A 21026-nucleotide genomic window follows, 5' to 3' on the forward strand; every position below is an offset into this window, starting at 1 on the left:
ATATTAAGCTGCGAGTAAAAAAAAAAGAAAAGAAAGACTTAAGAATAACCAATAATTGACTAAAACAACAAAATTATTATAAACTATGATATAATTACGTGAAAAAATGACAGGTATAACGATAAAGAATTTCAAATACCACGTATATGCACTGCGACCATGCAAGTTCACTTCTTATCGTGCAATATAGAATTGATCTTTTGATTCTTTTAGAGATCGCAATATACAATGTAGGGCTATTCATAAACAAATTTGCACTTGTGAAAGGGGAACTCTTATGGATTGTGAGTCAAAGAGCTAATAAGAAAGCTATGTACTTCTGCATAATGAGTATGCTAAAAACCACAATGATTATTCATTCCGAGGTAGGTCTATATACTCTCTAAAAAAAATCGAGTGAAAATTTTCACTCTAAAAAAGAGTGAATACAAAAAAGAGTGAATTTCGAGTGAAATTGGAGTGAATTTTGAGTGAAAATGCTCATTTTCACTCATTTTGGAGTGACGTCCGCTCTTTCAAGGAATATCAGGAATATAGGCCTATATATAGATAACAAACAATGATTAATTATGATGAGGTTAACCATGAGGCATATATAGCAATGGTATAGACTACAGATACCTGGATGAGGATAATCAATTATCATTGCAATGCAATGGACCAAGGTCTTCAGGATCCATTATAGGCATGTCGTTTTCCTTTTTTTTATGTCGCGTCACTTCCTATACTCCTTTGAATACAGAACAGCAAACTTGCAATATATTGAGTAGCATAGCCATAACACAGATAACAAAGATGTTGCTATAACCTGACTATGACTTCTGGGGGTAAAGGGACTGTAGTTGCTAGATAAATCCACCAAAGACATCATGTTTTGTTTATCATACTTCTGTGTATAAACCAAAGGAGCAGTGATGAGGTGATGCCATCATGCTCTTGTCTGCTTGTCATCGATCAAGCATTTTCGTTGCGAAAAATATTAGTAATGTACGTCTTAGTGAAAACATATAAAACGTTAAGATTCCACACCTGAATTCATTATTTAATGCTCGATTTGATCAAGCTTCTGCGTGATAATTCTCGTCTCACTGAAAAAAAAAAAAAATCTGTCTGAATAGGGAATGGAATGTATCTGGCAGATAAATGCAGCAACACCGCCTCAAACCAAACTCAATATTCCAACATTCACTTCGGAGCTATGCGCGAATCATAATATTCCATCCTCAACTACTAAGTATAGAATTATACAAGACATCTGTTGTGAGGTGGTCTCTTTCCACGAGTTGTCTATGAAAGTATGTTAAATCTGATCACCCTCAGTTATGGGCCATAGAAAATGAATGATCAGTTTATCAGTGCGGTCCAAATACTGGTAGTTTTGGGTAGTTATAAGTCACGTATTTATAGAAATATTTCCAGACATTTGGCGATTTTATGAAATCATGAATTACTACGCTTTATACTAGCTAGCATATATAATTTGATTAACTTTCGAATCTCATGAAGCATTTATGGAATCTCTGTTGTTAATGATATTAAGAGGCAACACGTTAGGTGTCGTGTGAGAACAATAATAGGCGGCACTTATACAAATTCATATGAATGATTGATAACATGTCATCAGGTCTTACTTGAATTCGACAGCAACTACCCAAATCAAATTAAGGAGTCATCACTGATAATACCTTGATCAAACTGATTGTGATCACACTCTGAATTGATGCTATTTCACCATCTGCTCCTTGGAAGCTGGGAAAGCATCTAAAAAGCACGGTGGAAATCACGCAGCAGTAGCATGCAAAGTTCGCCAAATGTGATTATGACGTCATCCCAGCGTTCAAGCCATGAGAGGAAAATGAACATTGAATGTGCGGCATGAAACTCGGTACACACTCAACAGTCGCTAGCATTGCAATCCGTTCTGCAAACCTCTCTACTTTCATACGAATGTGTGTGGCGCTATAGTATGCAAAATATACGATGTCAACAAACTTTTGTCGTTTATTTATGCTAATGAGATGGGCGGCGTCCACAGTTCTGGCTTTTGATTGGCCCTTCTCTCATCGGCTGGAAGGCCGGATGCACGTGCTCGCAATGTGGATGTGTCGCGCGAGGTCATGTTGGGTCGTGTGTGTTCCATCGTATGATGCGTGGAAATGCAGTGAACAGTTCCCCTATTTTGAACACAATGGAAATGAAAATGTGGTTCTCAACCTCAACCCTCCCCACCCCCTTTTCGATTTTCATCGACTAAGGATGTCAGATGCCTGGAAATACCAGTATTGTAAATGTTAATATCTTTCTCGCTCTCGCTCTCTTTCTTCTCCCGCCCCCCCCCCCCCCGGGAAAAAAAAGGGGGGGGGGGCGGAGGCAATGGAGGGGGGGGGGGGGGGGGGGGGGGGAGTCTGCCCGGAACAGGAGAAATATTAAGTACAGTGTATGTGGATGTAGATTTCTTTCGGCTTCCAAGCCGCTAGCTAGTATAAACGCTCTTACCTCTTGTGATTCCGTTTCACATCTCCTTTTGGCTCCCCAGACGAAAGACTTGGGCGAATTGTTCGTTGAACAAAGCTGGTTCAACACAGGTAGAGGCTAACAACTGTGAGGTTTCTCAACGTTTCATCAATGCGGAACCATTAATCAACATGAACTCATTCTGATTTTCTTTGTGATGATACCAGGGTCCGTCGAACGCGCATAGTACATGATATACCAGCCACTTTTGTCTCTTCTCCGTGCTGCATCGCTCTGCTCTGCGCGGCTCGACGAAGAGTTTCGGTGAGTAAACAGGAATTTCATCTCTCGTGGAGAAGTCAGCATTTTCATATTCTTCTCCTTTTTGTTTCTCTCAACGCATTTGACTGTAGAATCTGGTCAAGGTGCTATTTCTCGCTGATTGTTACTGGTGAATTTTCATTCAATGTGTCCGTTCAATCAATAATTTTTTATATTTCAGGGGTCAGTTTCATTTTGTTCTAATGTTCTACATTATTTTGGTGACATCAATTGACTTGCACATGCCGTAGGCCTAGTTACATGCACTGACACAGATGCCCGCATGAAGAAAGAATATTCTCTTACTATTGGAGAAAGACAATATGACTACATAATATAAATCACCAGCGGTCATGTACAGGACATGATATAGAGGTCTACTGTCTAGGCGTATCAAAGTTCGCTCTCTCGTAGTGAGTCACACTGCACTATCTACGGCGATCACACACATTTTTAATTGATTTGTAGTGGATCGCTACCAAACTTTCTCCGAGTTTAGAGCGTTTTAGCTCTATCGCTAGTGTTTCACTTTCCACGCGTACTAGTATTTGTACCAGCATTCAATCAACGAAATCGCCGAGGTAGATTGATAGGATTGTGTGTATGTTTGCGCGTTCTACATCCATGGTAAGATGTTTGAAATATTAAAATATACGTGGACTTGTATATACCATTCTACATTCCGAATCAGACGGTATTCAGAGCATCGCTAATCAGAACTACCGTCTTCATCAACATTATCCGAAATGGGCACAGAGTCCATGAATAATCTGCTATCGACTATCGACACATGAAAAAGTGTATAAAGATGTCTGGTTTATTCATTGACAACTCAAGAAGATACCAAAAAAAAAAAAAGGTTTTATACGCGTAGTTGCCCCCCCCCCCCCCAACATCAGCCCCCTCTTTATCATATTTTTATATTGATGATCACACAACCGAATGCAATTTTGCACTTGGTGAGTCATAGATTCGACGATTAGAGAAGGTGCGATTCGTTCATTCATTCAACCTCTCCTTTGTTTTCAAGGTATACTTTTGGATGTTTGTGCACGTGTATTTGTGTTTCTAGTCCCGCGCATCGTAAGACATGACAGTGGATTCCGAGTGCGACCTGCTCGCAATCGTCCAATCAAAATGCGCGTTTGCATCACACCCACTTAATCCCAGCGGTTGTCGCACGAGCAGTCAATCAGAACGCAGAAAATCGACACACCTCCGGTGCGTGTCTGAAAATCAGCTGATACGCGCTTGGCAAGGTAGAAACGAGGCGTAGTACACTGTACTAAGTATGTGTAAATGCAGGGAAGTGAGATTTATGAGCAAGAGTTTACATCAGCTTGTGAAACTGAATCATTATTGTGAATGATGGAAGGAAAGGAGTGACAGATGATGCAATAGCTGCCATGAGATACTGGAGTTAGATAGACAATTATAATAAGAACATCATTTGTAATGCGCCATCGATCTAGTGGCCTATTCTGAGGCGCAGAGGGACATACAAAGAGAATAAACATACATTATATAGTTGTACATAAGAAGGTTGAAGAACAAGAAAGAGATAGATATATATATATATATACGCGCAAGCAAAACAAGATGCGAACAGATATGACTTCAGGAGCTTTTTAAATGTTTCAATGGTAGATAGATAGATAGATAGATAGTTGTAAACAAACACATTTGCTCATTTTTCCACAGATTGATAGATGGATACATGTAGACACATACATACATACATACATACATACATACATACATTATACATAAATCAATTATTATACACATACAGTCATACTTACAAAAAATATACATATACCGGCTTGTATATTTATTGATGGATAGGTTGACAGATCAAGGGAGAGAGAGAGAGAGAGAGAGAAAGAGTGAGAGGAGATACAGAACTGCGTAATTGATAGAAAGCACTTGCTTGGAGTGTGAGAAAAGGGTTTCATAAAGGATGGGAATGGCTGTGCATAAATGTAGGATTTTTTTTTCTGTGAAGAAGATAAAACATTAAAAGCAAAGACACATTACACAAAGGCATGAGCTCTGGATATGGTATTTACAATATGAACCATGAATCAAAATGATCGTGATGGGATATAAGCTCTCAATACCTGGCTTACCCTCTTTCACTTTCATCCTCGACTCAACTCCTACCAAGGAGGTACAAGGCAAAACCTCCTTGCTCCTACACGCCTCCTCCCGGTCACTGTGTACACGCCTGGAGGTGCGCATACATTGACCTTTCCTAGAGCTTGCTGGGAAGCAGCGCTGCATCTGTATTCTGCCGTCGGCTGAAGGAGGCACACTTCAGGATAGATATACCAACTTGTTATCAATTAGTTATTGCTACATTCAAGAGCGAGCTTCGAGGATGCGAATTATTATGATTGATCATATATCAATTTCAACCATGCTCTGATAATTCCTGTGTGATCAGTATTGCGTGCGCAGAGCACGAAAGATCGGCAGACAAGCGACCACGTAGCTTGTGGGCATCCCACCTACAAAGCGCATCTTCGCCTGGACAAGTACAAGGCACAGTGAACAGTATACAGGTGGGCGCACGTATACAAACGATGGATGGATAGTGGTGGGATGGAGTGCAATCTTCTAGCGTGATGCGCCGTGCATCCATATATGCACAGCTGTATAAGCTACTAGTACTAGTATTCGGAGTATTCGCCCAGACTTGTGAATATGCCTCATGCATGCTTCTCATCCCTTGGCCCGCGAAACTCTCGCGATGTCCTTCCAAACTGAAGAAAAAAGAACCAAAAAGATTTGAATTCTATCTACACATGTAACTATAGGGACTGAAGAAACTTTCTAGGAGCCAAAGTGGGCCTCGGGTGAGATTAGGTCGAGAAGCGCGGCTCGCGGCTCAAGGGTCCCGCCCCGTGAGTGCTGTTATTGAGTATTTTAGCCCTACTTTGTTTCTGGTTGCGACTGCAATTTATATAGTTATGTGTCAAGAGGTCTATTATTTTGGAACAAAACATGCGATGCTATATGCTGACACCTAAATTCAATCACCCTATTGCAACACTAGCATATCACCCGACACCGCAGCATACACAAGCATTCAACCAGCCACCTTGCCTAACAAATTGTGCAGTTTACCGGATTGGGGGGTTAGGGGTTGGGGATGGGGATGGCGGTCAGTTTCACCATCCGTCGTCTTCAGAAGGGTTGTCATTGGGAGGTGGATACCGATCGGTGCGCTCCCAAATAATATAATGGTGGCCATATAACTATGTTTATGACTCTGTATGTAATAGACGAGTTTCTATGATAAGCAAACATATCCATCGCCACCGCCACCATCAGTAAATACATTGTATTGCCGCATTTACTCGTGCCTGTCACCTGCACAGGGGTCCACCAAATTGACCTACCCTCTTTAAATACAATGGTTACGCAGCTTATTTTCATTGCAGTTACTTTTTCTGCTTAATGGAAGCAACACTGCTTCTTATCTTTGAGTCATATTAACATCTTTTGTGTTGATAATCATATTGCTCTGGCAATGGGGGCACTGCGGTCACTATAGTAAATAGTTGGTAAGACTCTTGCCTTTAGAATGGAGGTCCCGAGTTCGAATCCGGTCAAGTCAAGCGCTTAATAAATCCGTGCATATGAATGTCTTACCAGGGAGGTGGGAACACCTCTCTGTTCTTATTAACCACCCACGATGTTCCTCTCTATACCCAGGTTTAGAAATGGGTACCTGGCAATACTTCGATAATAATAGGTCTAATGCCCGGGCATTCTGGAAGAACAGTAAAAAAAGTCTACTAATACCGAAGACCCCTTATACCCTTGGCAGATAAGATCATGATACCCCTGTGTAGATATATTTTAAGATGACTGGTTCCACTGCAGAGCAAGATTTCAAAGCAACTGAGTAACGCCACACCTAAGGGGATTGTAGTCTCTTTTCATATTGATCATTGTTATTTCACTTCTCAATTCTTCACAAAACAGAACATATTTTATATCAAGTAAGAAATACACACGCACACACACACAAAACATGTCCTGTTAATCAGTGTGCACTTACATCAAAATAATGAAGGTGACATGTACAAATCTGCTTCCAATTCTCAGAAAATATCACAGCGAATTTAGATTTTTAGATGAAAAATATTCCCTCTCTCACTTCATCCCCCTCCCCCCCCCCAAGTAAACTGTCTCGCCTCCAATCCAATTACCAATTATTGAATGTCGAAATCTGCCGGTCAATGGAATATGAATCGGATAGCTTAGATCTCAAAGATCAGTTGGTCGGTCGGCTGATCGATTTAGGCCGACAAATCGTAGTGGACAAAAGGTATTCTTGCCGCCACCAGGCTATCTCATTTCCTGTATAGATCACTGCCTGTTGATCCGCCAAAAAATAGCGAAGTGTGCGCACGGCAGTCAGTAATAAACTCATTCTCTTTCTCATTCTCATTTTTATAAAACTCTGAACGCCGAAACTTTAAATGCACCAAGATACATCAACATGATTGCTAATAAAAGTTAAGTTAAATTAATATGATATACAAATGCAATGTATCTATCTATACTTTGTTATCATCAATAGTGCTAAAAAACAAACATCCAGCCGAAGGAGTGTAGTAATTTAATTTTCTTTATAAAGCAAATTTTCTCTGTTCTGTAGTGTGCAACAGAGTCCATATATTTCTTCTTTCAGAGTAGTTCTTGAACAGTAATGTGATATATATATATATATATATATATATACATGGGCGTCACCAGGGGGGGGGGGGGGTGAGTTGGGTGCGAACGCACCCCCCTTCAGATCCTAAAAAAAAAACAAAAAAAAAAAACAGTCTGCGAGCGACCTCAACGCCGGACGCTAAATAATTATTCTTTTCTATTTTTTTTTTCATATTTTGCACCAGGGACACACACACACACACACACACACACACACACACACACACACACACACACACACAAGAAAATCGTCGGTAAAAACAATTCGCACCCCTGGTTCTGGCAGCACTGATTTTATACATATCTATTAGTATTCTACAGTGTTTACTATTTATCGATGTACTGTACATCCGTACGATACGGACCACTTTGACGTTTGCATGTACGTGTGCTACTTACAAGTATATAGGGTCTATGTACGTTACTTCTGACCAATCCATATTGCCAGCCCAAGAGCGAGCCTTAGCCTCATTAAAAAAAAGAAAAAAAATGGAGGGGCAAACATATTTTAGTTTTGCCCCCCCCCCATATTTAATAATTCCCGAAATGAGAAGATTTTCTTGCTTTTGAAAGAAAACAAAAAATTGTTGCCCCCATAAAAATATTGGAAGGCAAGCGCACCATTTGCCCCACCCCACATAATCATAATTCCCGCGATGAAAAGATTTTCTTGCTTTTTTGTTAGAATCAAGAAACCTGTCCAATTATTTCACCCAAAAGCAGTGGCGTAACTACGGAGGGGGGGGGGGGGGAGGGTGCGCCCCCCTCCCAATCCGCTGGTAAAAAAAAAAAAAAAAAAAAAAAAAAAAAAGATTTACCGAAATAGTAGTTCAAGTGTTAGTAAACTGCTTTTGAATGAAAGGGTGATCCAGAAATAAGATATTTTTCTATGATTTCTTTTAACCATAATTAAACAGGTATATAGTGTGAAACATTGTTTAAAAAGCCCGGACCCGACAAAAGATTGTGATTCCTGGTTGGCATTCTGCGTATAAGCAGGATGTGCGCAGTGTACTCAGTACATCCGAACGAAGAGTCGCTACAATGTTGCGCAATGTGATGTAGAATGTACACCTTTGTACCTTACGCTTCGTTTTATCAAAGCTAGATCATTGCATTTTGCAGTGTTGCTTTACATACTAGTCTATATGAAAATGTCTTGCATTGCCAATAAAAAGACTTGACCTGGGCTAATTCCTAACTTTTCCATGTATATAACACACACACACAAACAAACACGCACAATTAGTTTAGGGGATGCTCTAAAGTGCAGATTTTGGACATCCTTTCCCCGCTTGATCACTTCGACGCCACCTCGCTGGTCATACCTCCCCCAGTCATGAACATAAACCCACACCCTGGACTACCAGTGGCGGATCCAGGGGGAGGGGCGCACCGGGCGCCCCCCCCCCCCCCCACACACACACCTTTAATTTCCAAAGCGAAAAATAAAAAATAAAATAGCTGCAAACGGCAGTTTTTGGACAGTAAAATGTCAAAATTTTCAAACTCGCTCGCTCCTCTCGCTCGCATTTAGTCGTAATGCCATTCTCCGAAGTTGCTGCCAGTAATTGCCGGCAGTTGCGCCTGGTGCGCCCCCCCCCCCCTTCATTTCCAAAGCGAAAAAACATAGCTATACAAACGGCAGTTTGGGGACTGTAAAAGATGATGTCAACAGTTTCAAGCTCGCTCGCTCCGTTCGCTCGCATTTAATCTTTATGCAATACACCTGATGTTGCTGCCAGTAATTGCCAGCAGTTCCGCCCGGTGCCCCTCCCCCTTAATTTCCAAAGCGAAAAAATATTTCTAAGAACGGCAGTTTTTGGACTGTAAAATGTAAAATTTTCAAGCTCGCTCGTTCCGCTCGCTCGAATGTAATCATTATGCTCTCCTGATATTGCTGCCAGTATTTGCCAGCAGTTGCGCCCTATGCGCCCCCTTAGATTCTAAAGCGTAGAAATATAGCTATACAAACGGAAGTTTGTTTGTTTTTTACTGTAAAATGTCAAAATTTTCAAGCTCGCTCGCTCGCTCTATCGCATTTAATTGTTACGCAATTCTCCTGATGTTGCTGCCAGTAACTGCCGGCAGTTGCGCACGGTGCGCACCCCCCCCCCCTCCTTTATTTCCAAAGCGAAAAATATGGCTCCTAATGGCATTTTTTGGACTGTAAAATGTCAAAATTTTCAAGCTCGCTCTCTTCGCTCGCTCGCATTTAATTGTTATGCCATTCACCTGATGTTGCTGCCAGTAATTGCCGGCAGTTGCGCCCGGTGCGCCCCCCCCCCCTCCTTTATTTCCAAAGCGAAAAAATATGGCTCCAAATGGCAGTTTTTGGACTGTAAAATGTCAAAATTTTCAAGCTCGCTCTCTTCGCTCGCTCGCATTTAATTGTTATGCCATTCACCTGATGTTGCTGCCAGTAATTGCCAGCAGTTGCGCCCGGTGTGCCCCCCTTAATTTCCAAAGCAAAAAGATATGGCTACAAATGGCAGTTTTGGGACTGTAAAATGTCAAAATTTTCAAGCTCGCTCGCTCGTTCGCTCGCATTTAATTGTTATGCAATTCTCCTGATGTTTCTGCTAGTAATTACCGGCAGTTGCGCCCGTTGCGCCCCCACCCCTCCTTTATTTCCAAAGCGAAAAAATATGGCTCCAAATGGCAGTTTTTGGACTGTAAAATGTCAAATTTTTCAAGCTCGCTCTCTTCGCTCGCTCGCATTTAATTGCTATGCCATTCACCTGATGTTGCTGCCAGTAATTGCCAGCAGTTGCGCCCGGTGTGCCCCCCTTAATTTCCAAAGCAAATGAATATGGCTACAAATGGCAGTTTTGGGACTGTAAAATGTCAAAATTTTCAAGCTCGCTCGCTCGCTTGCTCGCATTTAATTGCTATGCAATTCTCCTGATGTTGCTGCCAGTAATTACCGGCAGTTGCGCCCGTTGCGCCCCCACCCCTCCTTTATTTCCAAAGCGAAAAAGTATGGCTCCAAATGGCAGTTTTTGGACTGTAAAATGTCAAATTTTTCAAGCTCGCTCTCTTCGCTCGCTCGCATTTAATTATTATGCCATTCACCTGATGTTGCTGCCAGTAATTCCCAGCAGTTGCGCCCGGTGCGCCCCCCCCCTTAATTTACAAAGCAATGAAATATGGCTATAAAACGGCAGTTTTTGGACTGTAAAATGTCAAAATTTTCAAGCTCGCTCGCTCCCCTCGCTCGCATGTAGTCGTTATGCCATTCTCCTGATATCGCTGCCAGTAATGTCGTTTCACACCGTCACTCCAGAATCCATTTATAGGGGGTACAACCCCCTCCGGCACTTCCACACCCTCCCCCACCCTTGCTCGCTCCCTCGCATACTAACCCCCCCAAGATGAAATCCTAGCTGCGCCGGTGCCCCTTCCCGGCTTGGTTTCCCTCAAAAAACAGTAAAAGTCTAGGGATTGAGAGCTTCCTATATTCCAAATGTCTGTCCAAAAAATCTCGTAAACATTTAGTGTCAAAACGCACCCCCCTTGGCTGGTGACGCCCCTGATATATATCACGTGATTCATTAAAAACATATTCTTTTTCATTTCATCAAATAATTTGATATGTATGTAATACTTCGCTATCATAATAGATTTGGCCACATTTCTCATAGCAAAACAGAAAATACTCCGTGAAATTCCTGTTGTATATAAGATATGTATTCTTGTAGCTCATCATGCGCAGTGAAAAAAAAAGTAACTTCAAAGGAATGAATTAGTATTTACCTAGTATATTATGAAAATACTTATATTTTTTTTAACTAAATCATTTAATTTCTCATTTTCCAAGGCCGTCCCATACAATCTTAGCTATCGCAGATGAATCGTTTCCTTTAAGCACATCCTTGATGTTGATGATTCATCTTTCCAGGGCAGCTTCTTGAAAGATTTTTGCTGAGGCCCGTAGTGCCTTTCCCTGCAGCATCATGGGCGTGCTGGACCAAGACGAGATTGTCATCAGCGGCATCTCGGGAAGACTGCCAGAGTCGGAGAACCTGGAGGAATTCTTTCAGCATCTTCTCGACAAAGACAATCTCGTTACCATTGACGACAGGAGATGGGAGCCAGGTAATGTGACCCTATAACAATGCCTATAGGTGCATGTTATGAAATGATTGCAACTAGTAACAATAATCGTAAAACGACAATATGATAAAGATAATAATAATGATAATAGATAATAATGATAATTATTATAATGATGAAAATAACATAATAATTTAATCATTTTTGTAACCTCAATTTTCTGTTTATAGTGCAACTTAGTTTGAATATTACAAGTTTTGTGTATGAAAGAAACTACTTCAGAATGTATAAACGCCCTTTTCAACATTTTGTCCAAGTGTTGTTGTTTTTTTTCGAATAGAGGAATAGATCCCATTTCACGAAACTTCTCATATTTCTGTATGCATTTTTTCACGGTAGTAACATGCTACATGGTATGTGGATTATGTGCAAGAGTTTTAAGGGTAATTCAGCATGAGATTAACGATATAAAATAATGGTGACGTTCACAACATTTGAGTTTCCTTACCTCATCTATCCAAAGGTCTGTTTGGGTTGCCGCCTCGCAATGGCAAGCTGAAAGATCTCTCACGTTTTGACGCCACGTTCTTCGGGGTGCACGCCAAGCAGGCCAACACAATGGACCCGCAGCTCCGGATTCTGCTGGAAGTTGCTTACGAGGCCATCGTAGACGGAGGTGGGTCATGCTGGCTGAGCTGCCAAAACGATTCAAACAATGGTTGACAATAGAGCTGTCACCGATCTAAGACATTCTGTGATTCAATTGACGGCAAAGATATAAATCATGAGATCTGATCGCAATGTTTGTCCGGGAAATTTTTGTTGAATATAAATGTCTTTATTGATTTCAAGTAGCAATTGTTAAGTCATTAAGAGTTGACTAAGATGGAGAAACATGACGTTTCAAAGTGAATGAAATTGCAACTTTATTTCATTGGCAACCACTGTCCAGACAAAGTGAGATTTAAGAAATGCAAGATTTTTTATTCAAATTAATTGATAATTCTAGCAAAGAGTCGTTTTATTGCACCTGATTAACCATAATGTTTGCCCTTCATCGACGCAAATAAACACCGATTATTCAGTGTTTAGTGTAAAATGATAGCCGTGAAAATCTCTAAGCACTGTTAAAGAAATCGGTGTTTATTTACGTCCTTTTATTTATATCTATGAAGGGCAATTTGTCCATCAGTTTCAATAATGCATTCTTTACCATTAGACTTTAGATACATATTGTCCTTTCTCGGTAGAAAAAGGCAGTCTAATATAGCAAAATCTATTACAAGTGTTAGTTATATACACACTGATTTAACTGTGAAAAGTCACATAATTATGCAACACTGGCTATTGTCAGTGTGAAGTTTGAGTACTTTTATATTCAACCCAAGTAAAAGAAGTGATCAATACTTATAGTTCTTGCACTTGTTTTACGTGGACTACTCGTCTTCAGCTGGCAGATTGATCTACTGTTCACACATGATGATATTATCCCTGAGATGCATACCCATACAGTTGATGAATGAAGCAAAATACACATAATAACTTATAAAAAAAGGAGGAAAGTGCAAAGGAGTGTAGCAATGCCTTGTTTACCATTTGCAAGAACCAAGAGAGAGAGAGCTGAAAAAAAAAGTATAACATTTCTTTTGTGACAGAGATAGTGTGTAAATTTGGTAGTTTTAGCATGATATATCTTTTCACTTTGGCAGGCATCGACCCGCAGACCATACGTGGTACCAAGACGGGTGTCTACATTGGCTGCAGCGTGGCGGACGCAGCCGAATCCTTCGGCAGTGATCCGGAGACCCTTATCGGGTACAGTGTCACGGGGACGAACCGTGCCATGCTCGCAAACAGATTATCCTACTCATTCGATTTCAGAGGTAAGGAGTTGTCACACTTACAAAATAATGACAAAATGAAAGAAAAAACAAAACAAAACAAAACAAAACAAAACAAATGTAAAAATTCCTTCGCAAATTGCCACTACCCAAGCTAATTTTGGCAAATTCTGCTCCATATTTTGAAGACTGGGGCTTCTATGAAAAACATTTGAGTGTAAGATGATTGGTAAGATGTTATTCATCATGTGCGCAAGCTATTGTTGCAGATTATACTTGCTTCTAAGGAGTGAAAAAGTAGTTGTAATACCATACAAACTTAATAGCTTGTAATGCTACCAAATGACCACATTGGCCACCAAAAATAATGTGAGACCTTGTCTGTTCTTTACGATGGAGGAGTTTCTTGCTCACCGAAAACTTCGCAAGGGTTATATATAGTGTGTTCACCTTGTCTGTCTAGACAGGGTAAAGGTCAGTGATAGTTCGAGTACAGTCAGATTGCACACAATGGCAGACTAAGTTTGTGAATTGTTCTTGAAGTCGAGACCAGGAACAGATGTGATATGAGACTGAATAAGACAATAATGGAGGTAAACGTTTGTGTCGTTCGTTTAACAGATATATCATTAATTAATAACAATAAATAATGTTCACTGTCCTCTGAGAGAAACACAAAGAGGTCGCCATATGTTAGCTGCAGTATATAGTGATGGTAGGAATTTAGTAGTACACGTGTTGTATTGATTGATTTTGTTGTTTATTCATGGTCATTCACTCTTAATAAGAATAATAGCACTGATAAAAATGATATAGCAGTGACAATGATAATGTTAGGAGGTGTGTGAGAAACCGAGTGGCATGCAGTTGGATCTGGGGATGGGTTGTACTGTGTGTATGTGATTGAAATTACCCCCTTGACAATTACCCCAGACTCTTCCCCTTCCCCTTCCCCTTCCCCTGACCCTAACCCTAACCCTAATCCTAATCCTGAACCTAATCCTAACCCTGAACCCAAATCCTAACCCTAAACCTATATAACCCTTATAACCTTAATCTTTACTCTAACTTTATCACTAACCAGCAGTTAGCTGGGGGTAATTGTCCGGGGGGGGGGGGGTAATATAAATTGTCCTCGGGGGTTAATTGCCCGATATGATATGCAAAGGTAATACAGAGAGGTCCCTTCCTCTACTCAGAGCACGTGCTCTATAGCCATAATGTATTACGGGATTCACCAATCCTTGCAATAGGCCTATGATGATAATAAAAGTATTATTATTATCATCATCATTACCATTATTTTCATCATCACTATTGTTATGGTGATGATGATCATCAACATCATTATCATTTTCACTATTTTTTCAGATATCATTGTCATGATCAAAACTGATGACTGATGTAATGAAATCTTTTCTCCCGGGACAGGACCCAGCTACTCTGTGGACACAGCCTGCTCCTCTGGCTTCATGGCTCTGCACAATGCCATCCAGGACATGAGGAGGGGAGACTGCGAGGCAGCCATCGTGGGCGCCAGCAACCTCCTGGTCAAACCACAGAGCTCCCTGCAGTTCTGGCGACTTGGCGTCCTCTCGCCAGACGGACAGTCAAAGTCCTTTGACAGCTCTGGTAGGAAAGCAATGTGTATGATTTTGTGTAAAATATGGAGTGAATGATTCTTTTTTTTTTTGTGGGGGAGGGATGTACCGAAAATAAACACCTATTTCTTTTGAAAATACCAAGTACATTTATTATCCTATGGAGGCCATATGATGATGAATTGATAAATACATCTAAAAAAAAATTGAGTTTGTAAATCTATATATTTCAAGGTTTAGTTTGAATAAAAATGATGAAAATGTTTTTATGTGTTATAATACCATGGTGGACTGAATGTTGGTAAATTTACTCACCAAACTACACCATCCACAATTCGTGAAATACGAGTGCAAAAGTTGTTGTTGCATACCATTTTGTGGTATATTATCAATTTCAGAACAGCGCAAGAGTGGATTTGACCAGTCAGAAACGTTTATTGTTTTGTCCGCTGATTTTTATTTATATTTCAACATTTTACTCCATTATTGGAAAAAGTGTTCGTTTGAAAATGAAAATTTTCAACTGTGGTATTCTCCACAAATTTACAGCTGAAAGGTAATGACATCTAATTGCGTTTGCTTTAGTTAAAAGCATCAGACATTTCAATTAGATGTTTTATAATCCTTTTTTTTTCATCAACGAACCCTGAAAGAAGTTAACAATATCTCATACTATACCATACATTTTCCATTGTTCTCTGCAGCTAATGGCTATTGCCGATCTGAAGGCATTGTAGCTCTGTACATCACGAGGAAATCTGTCTGCAAGAGATCCTATGGAACTCTAGTTCATTCTGGAACTAATACAGACGGCTACAAAGAGCAAGGTAAGGATCCTTCTCAGCAGCTCGTGATCAAAATCTCTTTGCTTTGTTTTCTTCCGTTTCCCCGTATTTTACATGTTATAATGGAGATATTTCAGAAAAAAAATTTTTAAGACATCACTTCAAATTTCAAAACATAGTGTGTAATATATACTCCTACATACTTGGTTATTTTTATCTTAAAATACCAAAACTCACAATCAATTCTTGTAGAAATTGTACAATGTTCGTTCACCAAAAAATCTCAAAAAGTGGTACAGGAACCAGGGAATCCATACAGTATGGATGTAGGGCCTCATCGAGTTGCATTTTTACAAAATTTAAATTGATTAAGCTTTCTTCCCCTTGTATTCATTTCACTCTCTTTTCTTTCTCTCTGACAGTAGGGAAGGGTAGGGAGTTGAAGCTTGGAAATCTTGTTTCATATCCCTCTTTTAATTCTTTATAGGTGTGACATACCCATCTGGTGAGTGTCAACAAAGTCTTTTACAACAGCTCTACACTGAGGCACAGATTAATGTCGATGACGTGGAATACTTTGAGGCCCATGGCACAGGCACTACAGTCGGTGATCGGGAAGAGACCAACAGCATCGCGGACATCTTCTGTCAGAACCGAACACCAGAGCACCCTCTTCTGGTGGGATCCGTCAAATCCAATATGGGCCACAGCGAGCCGACTTCGGGGCTGGCTGCCCTCGCCAAGGTCGTCTACGCCTTCAACCGCGGGGTCATCCCGCCCAACATCCACTTCAACGATCCCAACCCAAACATCATTGCCTTGCAGGATGGACGAATGAAGGTCGTCACAGAGCAGACGGCCTACAAGGGTGGATATGTAGGGATCAGTTCCTTCGGCTTTGGTGGCTCCAACGTCCACGTCATCGTGAAGCCACTCACAAAGTCGTCAGACTCGGGGGTCATCAGCCCGCCCACTCGCCTGGTGACATGTCCCTCCCGCACAGTGGAAGCGGTCAAGGAGCAGCTGGACCATGTGCAGAAAAACAAAGACAGCTCGGAGCTGCTGTGCCTGTATGACGAGCTTGCAAACGCTCCTCTGAATAGCATGCCTTGCAGGGGATACACCCTAACTGGGATACCCGAGTCCTCAGAGGTCAAACTGGTGTCACCTCCGGAGAAGAGACCCATCTGGTAAATTGATTACATCTGCTCCATCAGTGTGACAGATGAGAAGAAGAAATGACAGCAGTGCCATAGAATTTATGAAAAAGAAAACAGACAAACTCATCAACAAAATTCTATATCATCTTTAGAAACTTTCTGTGGATGTATTTACTGTGAGTTTGAAAAGTGAAATCTGGAGGATGATGAAGGATCGATCTTGATAATACAACAAGCAAAGTGATTTAAAAAACATAATTTGCTCATAGACAATAATCTGCATGATGTGTATATGATATACAAGGAGGTTTTTACAAGGATGAACATAGAACATATACATATGTATTTTCTCTCTCTCTCTCTCTCTTTCGCTGCATAATATCAGGTTTGTTTTCTCTGGAATGGGATCCCAGTGGGCTGGCATGGGCAAGGATCTGATGTCTCTAGAGCCTTTCCGTGACACCATTGACCACTTGCACAACGTGCTGAAGGAGGAGGACTCCACCATGGACCTCAAGGGTATCATCCTTGAAGGCAAGGAGGAGCTGCTACAGTCCACCATCAACTCCTTCTCCGCCATCGCCAGCATCCACGTGAGTTTAGTGTTCATCCTTTCTCCTCTTCATACAAAGCTTTGCTTGGCTCAGTCCTTGCCACAATGAAACGTAGACAGATTTAATGGTAACTGGAAGACCATTGCACAAATACATGGAATGCCCCACAGTCAAAGGAGGAGCTTGCTGATGTATAACTTCTTTGAGAGTCAACAACAACAACAAAAATGTATGATGCACTTGGTGCTATTTGTGTATGAAGCGTCATTGATGATAGGTCTGGATGTTACGAGCCATACAGACACAACTAAGCAAAAATGATGCAAGTTTGTTGCGCTGAAGCTGATGAGATACAAAAGACCCATGACAAGGCAAACATCATCCTATTATTTCTTGCTTTGAAAGAATTGTGGGATGCGTTATTCTCAAAATGGAGAAGACATTGTTGCAATTATCACAGCACAAAACTAGCTAGAATATAAACAGAAAAACATATCACATTCATTTGCTCCCGATTATTTTGGGTATATAGGTTGCACTGGTCAACTGCCTCAAGGCAGTTGGAGTGGAGCCAGATGGGATGATCGGTCACTCCGTCGGTGAGCTTGGCTGCGGCTACGCCGACGAGAGCCTGACCGCTGAAGAGACTGTCCTAGCAGCGTACTGGCGAGGGCGATGTGTGATGGAAGCACAATTACCTCCTGGGGCAATGGCAGCTGTTGGTATGAAGAGAATATTCTATTCCAATCATAACTCTTGCGTTGAGTTTTTTTATTGCAACTGATTGACAAAGTGCCCTTCATCGACATAAATAAACACCTATCATTCTGTGATCGAGTAGTAGCCAAGATAAAAATCGTGGGCATACATACTTGAGTGAGAATCATTTTTTATTTGAATGAATATGCAGGACCCCACCGCAATAAGGGATCAGAACCATTACTGGCTGGGCGGAAGCTTGGTAGTCTAGTGGAAATGATCCCTCCTAGTAATCAGGAGGCCATAATCTTGTTGGAATCCCAAGTATGTGTGCTCATGACATTTATCATGGCCACTACTAAAAGAAGATAATCAGTCTTTATCTGCATTGATGAAGCACAATTTCTTGATCAGTTGCAATAGGAGAACATTTTATTAGCCCCTTTTTGTGAGTTTGGTAGCCATCAGTTGCAGACTCAAGTTACTATAAATGACTTGAGAATGTAAAGTTTAATACCAGGTTTTTTTTTACCCAATGAGATTACCTTGTATATATTGAAATTAGAAATGGAAATACTACATGTAAAATATGATTGCTGAATTGTGTTGATGTTTTTTCTTCTTTTTTTTTTTGTATTGATGTTAAAAAAGTGGAATATATTTCATGGGCCACCTTTTTTCATCATATTAAAACCAGGAATGAACACTAAAAGTGTGCTTCCTTCCTAATATATATATATATATATTTTTCAAAAAGCCAGAGTTTGCTATATCTGATTTGTGAAATCATATTTGTGTTAGTTAATTTTGATATAGAAGAATCAGCAAGTTAAAACACATGTCTTAAATGATATCTGCCCAGGGGCCCGTTGCATAATAAGTTACTATTATGGTAACTTTGCCATCCAATGGTAACTACCATGGAATTCTTGATTTTGATTGGCTGTTGAGTATTGTTGCCATGGTAGTTACCATTGGATGGCAAAGTTACCATAATAGTAACTTTTATGCAACGGGCCCCTGGAAGTTTTTCACAAAGAGTTCATTACACTTGTAGGCCTATGTGGATTTTTATTTCCACTATTTTTGTTTTGCTTTTTTTTTTTTTTGTCTGTGTATTTTGCTTTTTGCTTTGACAACATTAAGTACCGTAACTATCTTGACTTGGTAAACTTCTGCATCTTTCAATCTGAAGGTCTAACATGGGAGGAAACCAAGCAGAGAGTCCCACCGGGCGTCGTGCCCGCATGTCACAATGCCGAAGACACTGTCACCATTTCGGGCGACCGCGAGTGTGTGGAGAAATTTGTTGCCGAACTGCAGGCAGAGGGCATCTTCGCCCGGTCTGTCAACAGTGCCAATGTGGCTTTCCACTCGCCCCACATGGCCCAGATAGCCCCCATGCTGCTTGAAGCACTAGAAAGGGTAAGAAAAAGGGCTGAAAGTGCAAGCTAGGGTTGAAAGTTTGTTAAAACAAGAATATGCAATATGTTTTTAACATATAAGCATGAAAATATAGACTTGTCTTGTAAAGATTTAAAAAAAAATATTTGTGGAATGAATTACTAGGCATGCACAAACATATTATTTTTATTTGATTTGATTTGATTTATTCTCTGTATGGTATTGCTTTACAATTACAGATCAATTTTCAGCAATTTCATTAACATAATGTTTATACAAATATGGCATTTCAAAGTTTTGCTATTTTGTGGAATTTCAACAATTTTCGCTATATGTATATATATATATATATATATACATCTGTAATATAATCACACGCAAGAATACATCTTAATTTCCATACAAAAACTTGTCCCCAATGAAGGTGATTACCAACAAGAGGCCCCCAACCCCACGATGGGTCAGCACCTCTCTGGGTGGCAGCTCTGACGGTCCAGGAGCCCCACCTTCGGGTATGTCGTTGGCTGCCTACCAGGTTAACAACCTCGTCAGCCCGGTCCTCTTCAGGGAGGGTTTAGCACGCATCCCCAACAACGCCATCACCATAGAGATAGCTCCACATTGCCTCCTCCAGGTCAGTTTTAAGACCATTTCATGAGAAAGCCCACAGCTTATTCCCTTCCATCTGAAATGAAATGAATCAGTGAATGCAACATCTTAGTATGCCTGGCATAGAAATGATATCAATGCAGTTGCTTATATAGGGACGTTCAAGTATTGCATTTAGATTCTGCTATTAGTGGTACTGAAGTTTCAAATATATACTGATGCTACGTTTTAAAAAGATTGTCGTTGTTAGGTAATTAGTTCCTCGATTAAGAAAGGCTGACTGTATACCATTGGACATCATCTTATTAAAGTCTGTTGTATTTCATGAGGTGAGAATTTTTGCAAATGTATCAAAAATATCTTACAAGACTTTGATGCATATGACAGATGTTTTAACCCAATTGATATTACAAATTGCCTTGTCTCTCATTTCCATAGGCCATTCTGAAGAGGACCCTTGGAGCCAACGTGGAGTTTCTGAGTCTGATGAACCGCAAGAAACCAGACAACCTGACTTTCTTTCTGACCAACCTCGGCAAGCTGTATGCCAGTGGCATTGATGTCCAACTGGGAGGCCTCTACCCTCCAGTGGACTTTCCCGTCTCTGTGACCACGCCCCCTATCGCCCCGGTGATCAGGTGGGATCACTCCCAAGAGTGGGACATCCCTCGGGTGGAGCAGTTCCTGAAGCAAGGGGGCAGTAGTCCCACTGTCATGTCCTTTACCATCGGTAAGTTGTCTTCTGAGTTTAGAGGGATGATTAGTGAGTATGACGGGATTGTGTAGGCCCAAAGTATGTATGTGTGTTTGC

At 40.7% G+C, this 21026-nt stretch overlaps 1 protein-coding gene across 1 annotated transcript in view; it reads left to right on the forward strand.

The window, feature by feature from the left end:
• The first annotated feature begins 2476 nt into the window (after positions 1 to 2476).
• Positions 2477 to 21026, forward strand: part of LOC139725150 (fatty acid synthase-like) — a 34138-nt gene continuing 15588 nt past the window's right edge. Inside the window, exons 1-12 of the mRNA XM_071636240.1 lie at positions 2477 to 2778; positions 11408 to 11604; positions 12086 to 12238; positions 13272 to 13445; positions 14835 to 15035; positions 15709 to 15831; positions 16277 to 16979; positions 17335 to 17542; positions 18036 to 18225; positions 19398 to 19627; positions 20031 to 20240; positions 20654 to 20945. Coding sequence (XP_071492341.1) covers positions 11463 to 11604; positions 12086 to 12238; positions 13272 to 13445; positions 14835 to 15035; positions 15709 to 15831; positions 16277 to 16979; positions 17335 to 17542; positions 18036 to 18225; positions 19398 to 19627; positions 20031 to 20240; positions 20654 to 20945 — 2626 coding nt within the window. The 5' untranslated portion in view covers positions 2477 to 2778; positions 11408 to 11462. The remainder of the gene's footprint in view (positions 2779 to 11407; positions 11605 to 12085; positions 12239 to 13271; positions 13446 to 14834; positions 15036 to 15708; positions 15832 to 16276; positions 16980 to 17334; positions 17543 to 18035; positions 18226 to 19397; positions 19628 to 20030; positions 20241 to 20653; positions 20946 to 21026) is intronic.

Source organism: Diadema antillarum, unplaced genomic scaffold (genome assembly GCF_040938485.1).
Source record: "Diadema antillarum isolate AM-2024a unplaced genomic scaffold, OU_Dant_1.0 seq00000016_RagTag, whole genome shotgun sequence".
Taxonomy (NCBI): Eukaryota; Metazoa; Echinodermata; class Echinoidea; order Diadematoida; family Diadematidae; genus Diadema; species Diadema antillarum.